The 9,528-nt window shown below is 54.1% G+C and overlaps 1 protein-coding gene across 1 annotated transcript; it reads right to left on the bottom strand.

The window, feature by feature from the left end:
* Window positions 1-6,631: 6,631 nt before the first annotated feature.
* On the bottom strand, window positions 6,632-8,974 carry SCRT1 (scratch family transcriptional repressor 1). The gene is made up of 2 exons (XM_061612268.1): window positions 8,860-8,974; window positions 6,632-7,425 (listed from the first exon to the last, which is right to left on the bottom strand). Exons 1-2 carry the CDS (start codon window positions 8,972-8,974, stop codon window positions 6,632-6,634), a joined length of 909 nt encoding a protein of 302 aa, XP_061468252.1.
* Window positions 8,975-9,528: the final 554 nt, after the last annotated feature.

The raw sequence follows: 9,528 nt of genomic DNA on the forward strand, positions 1-9,528 counted from the left end.
TTGGACTACGACCTGGGAGATCAGGGTTTGAATCCCCACACAGCCATGAAGCTCACTGGGTGACCTTGGGCCAGTCACTACCTCTCAGCCTCATGAAAACCCTATTCATAGGGTCGCCATAAGTTGGAATCGACTTGAAGTCAGTACATTTACATTTAAGTCTCAGTGATCTCAATGCAGGGTAAAAGCCTGCTGCTTAGGTAAATACACACACTGGCACACACGCAGCTCAGACACTGAGGAGCTCTGCGTATATATATACATATTTCCATAACACTAACTAACTAGATACGTTGGAGGTGCAAGGACCCGTGGCCTTTGCCCTCATGCCACAGGTGAGAGACAAATGCAAGGATGTCTCTTAAGAGTTGGAGAAGAAGCAGGAAGAGGAGTTAGAAGGTGTGGTCAGCATCCCTGAGAGTTACCAGTTTACAACGGAAGGAAGCTGGTAGAGAAGAGCACAGGTAAAGGTAGTCAAGTCTAGCCATCTGGAGGACCCTCACTCTATCTCCCTTCTGGAACATCAACAAAAGAACAAAGCAGGAGTTGCTCTTGCCCCACGTCCAACAAATACACACACTAGTAGATGCATCTCAGAACACCAAATTACTCTGCATATGTATGATGGGTCCAAGCTCCAGATATCTTGTATGGGCCCTTGGATCTTCTGTCTCCCCCTTAACTTTTTTTTTTAAAAAAAAACACAACTCTGTTTACAAGATGGCTGAGTGTGCTTGCAAAGCGCCGTGCCAGTGAGACCCGAATCAACCGCCATCAGCATTCCCCCAGAAGCAAATTTGTGTCACAGGCTTCTGCTCTGAGCCTTTTCAGTGTCTAGCAGCACCCTAGACAGAACTCCCCATAGCCATGGTTTCTGTGGACTAGGAACATTCAGAGTCAGATATCTTCCTTTGAGTTCTTTCAGTGCATTTGGAGTTTAGACTTCAGATGTATATAAAAAAAAGGTGGTATCAAACTTGCTCTTCCCATTTGGCAGTGAGGAACACACAAAGACAGAGAGGAATTTAAATATATGCCCCTCTTTATGCAGAAAGTCTTAGGGTGGCAGCCAATAGCACATTTTGGGAACATAAATGAATATAAGGGCATCAGCTGAAGCAACCTTCCCTAACCTGCTGCCCCCCTTGTTCTTTTGGACTACAGCTCCCATCACCCCCAGCCAGCTCAGTCAGCTGATGAGAGTTGTAGACCGAAACCTCTGGAGGGCACCAGGTGGTCAAAGGCTGAGATAAACTCTTTTAAAAGCCATATTACAGAATTATTCAAAGGTAATGAATGAAAAGAACTTGCCCTGGTGACCCAGAGACACCAGTGCGCAGGAAAGGTCTCCTATGCGAGCTCCATCGAATTAAATCAGAGCTGAGACCATGAGGGAGCACAGGAGAGCCGCCCAGGTTGCTCCAAGATGTGCAAACAAGAGGAGAGCGATGGAGAAGCCTTGGGGGATCTTGCCATATATGCTGGGTGAATGGTGTATGTGTGTGTCTAATTGTAGCCAGAGGCTGGCCTGAGCCAAAGTGTCCAGCTTAGGGATGACATTTGGGATGACATTAAGGGGGACTGAATGGAAGGGTGATGGATATGATCCTGTGAAAGCCCATTGTTGTTGTTGTTGTTATGTGCCTTCAAGTCAATTACGACTTCTGGCGACCCTATGAATCAGTGACCTCCAAGAGCATCTGTCAAGAACCACCTCCACCCCACAATTGGGTTGTGCCCTGTTGCTAATAAGTGGATGGGAGGATGGCAAAGTGGGAGACAGAGGGTGCAGTCGCCTAAGGCAAAAGATCTTGCAAGGCCCATTGAAACAACTGGGAATCTGCACAGTAGGATGGTAGTTTCATTTAGAATCATAGAATCGTAGAGTTGGAAGGGGCCTATAAGGCCATTGAGTCCAACCCCCTGCTCAATGCAGGAATCCAACTTAAAGCATACCCAACAGGTTGTTGGAATATGTGGTTCAACTCCAACTGGTGGGTGTGGGCTGCATGGGGTTAAAAAGGGTAGATAGAGAGGAGACCTCCTGATTCCTAGGCTATACCTATCCTTTGATCCCCTACTGACTCTTAGACTGTTAGACTGATACTCTCGGGATGTTGACTACATCTTCCAGCTGCTTCTTCGTTCTCTTGAGAGGGAGAGCAGACATCTTCTCTTTGTCTGTCTCCTCCCAGCATGAGGGCAAACACTAGGCATAGTGTTTGCGTCTCCAACTTAGCTAGTTAGCTAGATGTAGAACTCTTTCCTATCAAGTATGTATTTCCAGAATAAAGTAGTTGTTTCTTATTTTGAAGCTTAAAGTCTCAGTCTGACTAATTCCAGGGAAGGTGTAATATTGAGCAAGGATTCAAACACACAAAGCTCACTCAGATGCTCAAGTGCCTAATTTTGCTACTCTGCAACACAGGTGGCTGTCCAGCTGCCTCTTGAATGCCTCCAGAATTGGAGAGCCGCCACCTCCCTGGGTCATTGGTTCCATTGTCGTACTGCTCTAACAGGATATATTTTCTGACGTTCAGCTGAAATCTGCCTTCCTGTAACTTGAGCCCATTCCGTGTCCTGCACTCTGGGACGATCGAGAAGAGATCCTGGCCCTCCTCTGTGTGGCAGCGTTTCAAGTACTTGAAGAGCGCTATCATATCTCCCCTCTGTCTTCTCTTCTCCAGGCTAAACATGTTCAGTTCTTTTAGTCTCTCCTCACAGGACTGTTTCCAATCCCCTGATCATCCTTGCCGCCCTCCTCTGAACCCATTCCAGTTTGTCTGCATCCTTCTTAAAGTGCTGTGTCCAGAACTGGATGCAGTACTGAAGATGACACCTAACCAGTGCCAAATAGAGGAGAACCAATACTTCACAAGATTTGGAAACTATACTTCAAGGGGTTAAGAAGATGACACAACCCCTGACTGCTGTATCAAGCCAAAGGAAGCCCATCCTGTTTCTCACAGTGGACAACCAAAAGTGGGAGCAGGATGCTGGACTAGATGGGCCCCCTTTGGCCTGATCCAACAGCCAGGGATCGTCTTTCCTGATTCCCCAGGAGAACCCGTTCGGAGCTTATGCCCTCTGATAATCAGTGGAAGGGTGTGTTTTGGCCCACCTCTGATTGTTGTAGTACAGGCAAGAGTGAAAAGGGCTGTAGTTCAGTGGTTAGAGCATCTGACCACATAGACACATACCCACAGAGAGGCACATACGCAGAGAGGCGTGCAGAGAGGGAGACGAGCCAACCCCCAGAGAGACAGGCTGCAGCATGGTGGAATGCAGGGAAAGAGGTGGAAACTCCAAGCTGGCGGCAGCGCCTCTTTCAGAGGACGTGGGCAGAGCGCGGGCCTTCCTCTCCTTCACTTTCTTCTTGCGTGCGCACTCCAGGAGGACAACACAGGTTGGGGATGAAGCGCTTTCCTTCCAGCTGTCCCAGGGCACGGCAAGCCCCAGCAGGCAGCCCTCTCTTCCGGAGGGGCGGCAGCAGCAGCAGCGCTGGAGGGGAGGAGAGGGGAGGGGGCTGCCGGAGGCCCCCGCCTGCCTCTCCCCTCCCCTCCGGCCTTGTGGGAAATCGCTTTTCGGCCCCGGGTTAACGAGGACGAGAGGGGACAGGGCTTCCCTTTGTACCTCCTCCCTGACGCCTTTAATCAGAGGAGGGGGGGAGGGAGCTTGGACGTGAGGCGCATGCAAAGTGGGGAGGGGGCTAGAGAAGATCAGGAGCCGCTGGGCTCTCTGAGAGCGCTGCTCAGCTCGGCTGCCTTGAACTGATGCAAGGAGCTGGTTGGAGGCGGCAAGGGTCAACCGGCGAGGAATCCCCCCTGCAACGCCTTTCGCCCTCCTCCAGTATCAGAACCAGTACCACGCGAGCCTGTTGGGCCGAGCCCAGGGAAGGGGGGGAGGCAGAGCTTCATCAGGCACATGCACCCCCCTCCATTGGACCTTGTTTTCAGGGCGCAGGGCTCAGCTCAGCTCCGGAGCGCGTGAAATAACAGAGAGGATGGTGCCCAGCGCATGTGCAGAGAGCATTTTCTTCTCCCACTAAGTAAGCAGGAGGCTGCAGTTTCTTTTCCGGCTTCGACAGACGATTCTCCTGTTCTAACTGAACTACATGGGGAGAAGGCGAAGAGTTTGAGATCCCGGAGGGCGGGGCGGGGTCAGTCTCTGCGGCAAGAGGGCGGCGGGGTGGGGGTGAAGTATAGTCTCCCTCCCCGCCCCAGCAGGTTCCCTTCCAGGCGCCTTGACCGCAGTTTGGAAAGATGGGAAGTTAGAAAGAAATCAGCGACATACAAAAGGATCTATTGCAAGGCGTTCTTTTTCTCTCTCTCTTTTTATTATTATCATTATCATCATTATTATTATTATTGTGAAGTGCTCCAGGACTGTGCTAATTGTGCTTTACTGGTACATCATTCAAATACTGGCTCAAAATGATTCTCGTCATTAGTATTATTACGTCTTTTCTCCCAGGGAAAACTCTCTCTCTCTCTCTCTCTCTCTCTCTCTCTCTCCCCCCACAAACAGGCTTACAATTCTTTACAGCTTGTAAAAATTCATGTAAATTTCCAAACGGTATTTACAAAGCTTCTCGCAATATACAGCAATCGCCGTTTCCCTTTTAAATCAGTTATTAGCAGAGGGAGCGTCAGTAGCATCAGAAGTCGTCGTTCTAGTAGCATCATTAATTATCTTAAGTACAAAAACAGGAGGTCCTAGCTAAGAATACAAGTTCCTTCTACCTGAATTCTATTAAGGTTTTTTTTTTTAATTCTTTTGTGCTGTTTATTTCTCTTAAGTTATTCATAAAATGGAAAGACCTAAAGGGGGCGGGGAGAAGGTGCCTTACAGGTAAAGAGAAGGGGGGCTGTCCACGTGGCTTCCATTGTTTGTTTCCCTAACAGAAGGCAATGGCCTTGATGGAGGGGGGGCTACTCTGCCCCTCCTCCCCAGATGGGCGACTTGGAATATATCTGCAGCGGGGATGGATGGTCTCGCTGTGCCAGAGATCCAAACTGTGGCTGGTGTGCGGGAGGAGGAGAGGGGGTTGTTGTTTGGGGGGGCAGGAGACCCGGCAATCCCACAGGTGAGTTCCAGGACGCCTCCCCGTGCGTCAGACACGGCAGAGGATCCTGCTGGAGGAAGGGGAATGTCTTAGGGCTGGCCAGGGGCGTGTGAAGAAGATCCCCTCCCGCACACGTGCACAGGATGGGGGCTTTTCCGTGGAGCCCAAGTGGACAGTCCGTGGGAGATTCGCTAGAAAAAAAGGGAGGGGGGAATTAATTGCTCGTAGTTCTCCAGGCAAGGCAAGCGCTACAAGCCTGGAGAGGTGACTAAGCTACTCGGAAGTAAGTCGCAGAAGGCAGGCAGTGTGCATTCATGAGAAGAGAAGGAAGATTCGCCGTGTGAACTCTAGCTTACTACATTGGCAAAGTCCCTGATATCCGTTGCTATGAAGAATATTGGATTAAAAGGTACCTGATTCCTCAGTAATACTATTGTCTTAAAAATAACATGCATTACGTTAATTATTGCTTCTATTAGTTCAGTAGGAGAATATTGCCCTCAAATAGACTATTATTATCTAAAAGTTTGGCAAAGAAAAAAGTGACGTAAAATTGTTTTATAAATGAAAATCCATAATAATAATTTAAAAAAGCATCATCAAATTGGCATAGATTTTAAATACATTTTTGTTCTTGCATGCAAAAAATCCTGTGTTAGAAAGGATGGCAACAACATCCCACTTCCAACCCCCCAACCCCTTCCCCCCAAAAAGCAAAGAAAGCAAAAAGACAAAAAGTTCAATCCTTTTTCCTCGTGTTTGTTTCCTCGTTCCCCCCCCCTCAGAAAGTGACGTAGACTTTGGCATAGTAAAGAAGTCTTGGCAACAAACGAACAGATTGGAAGTCAACAGCGGTGCAAAGAGTTGGCTCGTTTCAACAAACAAAAATCAAGTGCAACATAAACGTCTTAACGAAGGGGGGCGCTCCCCCCTCCAACAAACAAACAAACAAACAAATAAATAAATAAATAAGAAAGCCCCCAAGTGAAATATATACTTCTACATATTCTTTTCTCTTCCTTAAAAAACAACCCGTGAAATAAATATATAGCAAAGCAAACACTTCAGAAAATAGAAATGGACACTTTTGAGAAAGTGCAAGCCATCTTGCAAATCAAAGAATAAAAAAGAGTATCCTTCGCCTGACGAAATTCGTGAATGAATCATTCATCGTCGTCGTCATCATCATCATAGGTTGAGTGGGAGGGGGCAGGGCGGGGTTTGCCTTTCGGCTTGTTTACCTGTCCAGGTGGAACCCTTTCGGGCTCGCGGGCTGCGGAGTTTCGCGCGCCTCTCGTCGCCTTGTTGTTTTTTAAACCAAGAGCCCAAAGGAGGGGGAAGGGGCTGCGGGGGGGCTGGAAGGGGCTGCGGGGGGGCTGAGGTGGGCCCGGGGGAAGCCCTAGAGCCCAGCTGGGAGTGAGGGGTGCGGGAGGAGGGGCACCCCCTCGAGCAAGGCCTCTTCCACCCTCCAACTGCAGCCGTCGAACCAGCGATCCGTCCGTCCGTCCGGGGGCTCCGGGGCTGTGCTCTGCTTGGGAGGCGCGCCAGAGCCGGGCCGGGGGCGCCTCAGGCTTCCAGCGGGCTGAGGGGCGGCGGGACGGCGCCCTTGAAGCAGGCCGACTCGTAGTGCTTGTTCAGGTAGGACTTGAGCGCGAAGGTCTTGTTGCAGCGTTTGCACTTGAAGTGCTTGAAGGCGGAGTGAGTCTGCATGTGGGCGCGCAGGTTGGAGCGGTCGGCGAAGGCCTTGCCGCAGTGCGCGCAGCCGAAGGGCTTCTCGCCCGTGTGCGAGCGCATGTGGCCCTGCAGCAGCCAGGGCCGGCTGAAGGCCTTGCCGCACACGTCGCACTTGTGCTTGAGGTCGTGCGTCAGGAGGTGCATGGCCATGGCCGGCATGGAGACGTACACCTTCCCGCACGTCGGACACTTCTTGGCCATCTTGCTGTCCAGGCTGCGGTGCGTCTGCTTGTGGCGGCTCAGGTTGGACGAGGTGGCGTACGTCTTGCCGCACTCGCTGCATGTGTGGCGCTGCTGCTGCTGCTGCTGTTGCTGCTGCTGTTGCTGCGGCTGGCCCAGGCGAGACCCCGCTGCCCCGCCGCCCACCACCGCCGCCTTGCGGCGCGAGCGGCCGTCGGTGATGAAGAAGGCGTCGACGGCGTAGCCTTCGCTCACCGCCGCGTCGCCGTTGATGTAGCCGCCGGCCAACTCCGAGTGCGGGCTGTCGGGCTGGTCCGAGTCCGGCGCACCGTAGTCGCTGTGGCTGCCCGGGTAGATGACACCCGTCGGCGAGGGCACCTTGAGGCCGCTGTCGCGCTCGCCCTCGTACACCGACGACGGCGTGATGTACTCGCTGATGTATCCGCCTGCGGGGGGGAGGGGGAGGGGGTCGGATGGCGAGGTGGACGGAATAGACGGGAGGGAGGGACGGAGGGAGGGAGGGAGGGGAAAGGCATGCGGGGGTCGAGTTGGAAAGGGCAGGGAGCGACGGAGATGGATGGTGTGCGCGGGGGGGGGGGGACGCGTGGATAGAGTGACACAGAGAGGGGATGAGTCAGGAGGAAGAGCAGGGCCGGGATGAGCGGGGGTGTCCTGAGCAGCGACGCCCCCGGAGCAGAGGGAGCCGAGAATGGACGGGCTTTGGAGGCTCCGCTCGAGAGCTCTCCAGCTAATAGATGCAACAAGCTGGAGCCCGGAGAAGGCCCCCCCTCCTTTCCCCCCCAGGCCAGGCGGCTCCTCTGTCATGCTAATCTCCGCGGCGCTCGAGGAGCCTCCCTCCCCTCATCAACCGCTCCATCAGGGCGATTTCCTGGCCCTTTTGCCTGCGGCTGTCTTGGTCAGACAACTGCCTGACGGAATGAGGCGGGGGGAGGAGAGAGGTGGGGACGAGAGGGGCACCCTTTTTATCTACACCCCCCATATCCTGTTCCCTCAAGGTCAGCACTGCAGGAGACCAAATGAGAAAGGGGGGGGGAGTTGCGGACTGGGAAGCTAATTTCCCCTTCCTTCCCCCCGCTTCCTCTCTCGAACCACTTCAGCAGAATTCTGGCGGTTATGCAACACGCTGCAGACGTACTAGTGCGCGGAACAAAAGCGGGGCGGGGGGTCACCGGGAGCCCAGGCCGAAGGATGGGAAACACCCCCTCAGATTGCAGGGGAGGCACACACGGGAGGGGTATGGAGAGTCCCTAGGGGAGCCCGAGGGATGGTGGCGGGGGCTCGGTTGCCCTTGAACTTGAGGAGCGCGAGACAAAAGGGGGCCACCCTCGCGAGGAAGGGCTGCCCTGCAACCCAACGGGGTGCCTCGCCCCTTCTGCTCCCCATCGCCTCTCATTCCCCCTTCTCCCCCCGCCATCATGGAAATGGCTCGCCCACCCGCCTCAGTCCCGGCAAGGTCTAATTTTAGCTGGCGCTGGCTTGCATTGAAATGTGCCGAGTCAGTCCGTCAACGCGGCACCGAGAGAGGCGCCAGACCCACGCAAGATGGCTCTCTCTGCTGCCGCGGCCTCCGCTGGTGCTGCAACGGCATTCCAGGAAAGGCGCCGCATACCGGGACTGGCTCGCGCCGCGGCCCTCGGCCTCCCCCGGTGCCCGGCCAGCGCTCGTGGCGGGGACCCCCGGGGATGCTGCCCCGACTTGCTGCGGACTGGCACGGCTGAAGCCCCGTTGGCCGCCCCCCCTCGAGCCCCCATCCTTGTCTAGGCAATCCCTCCCCCCTTCCTCTTTCTTTCTCCCTTCATCGCTAGGTTTGAGGTCAGGGTCCTCTCCCTCCACCCCCTAACAGCCCCCCGTGTCCTTACCCTTGTCATGGATCCGGGAGTTGAAGTCCGACCGCGATCTGCTGTAGGAGTTCTCTAGATCCGCCGAAGAGAAATCGTCAAGTTTGACCTTTTTAACCAGGAAAGATCTTGGCATGGTTTCTGAACTCCCCCGGAATGTGACGAAGCCCCCGCAGCTTCAGGCGATGGGTTCAAACGGGGCGGGGGGGCAGGAAGGAGAGAAGACAGCCAAGGAACAGCAAAAAGGAAGGAAAAACGTACAAAAATAAAAAATTGGGGGGGTGTCAATTTGGGTTAAAACCTAAACACAACCGCAAACCTGGGCCCGAGCCAAGAGAGGCGATCGCGGCGCGCAGTTATGGCTTTGTGGTATTTTTTGCTCGCTCGTTCCAAACCCCTGAATGGAGCGGCGCCTGCCGCGGAGGTCTCCAGCCGGGGCTGTTGCGCCGCGCGAGTCCTTGTTCCCCCAGCGGCGGCGGCGGCGGCGGCGGCGGCGGCGGCTTTTGTGCGCGGGGAGGCTGCGCCTTGGCAGGCCTCTCGCTTGCCCTCCAGCGCGGCTCAGAAGCCCACCATGAGTTCGAGAGATTACAACCAACGCCGCGCTGGGTCATAAGAGGCGGCCGGCGAGTTCAGCACCCGGACAGCTCCCGGCGAGAGCGGCGCCGAGCTTGCTCGCTTCCTCCCTGCGCT

Source organism: Rhineura floridana, chromosome 1, assembly GCF_030035675.1.
Source record: "Rhineura floridana isolate rRhiFlo1 chromosome 1, rRhiFlo1.hap2, whole genome shotgun sequence".
Lineage (NCBI taxonomy): Eukaryota > Metazoa > Chordata > Lepidosauria > Squamata > Rhineuridae > Rhineura > Rhineura floridana.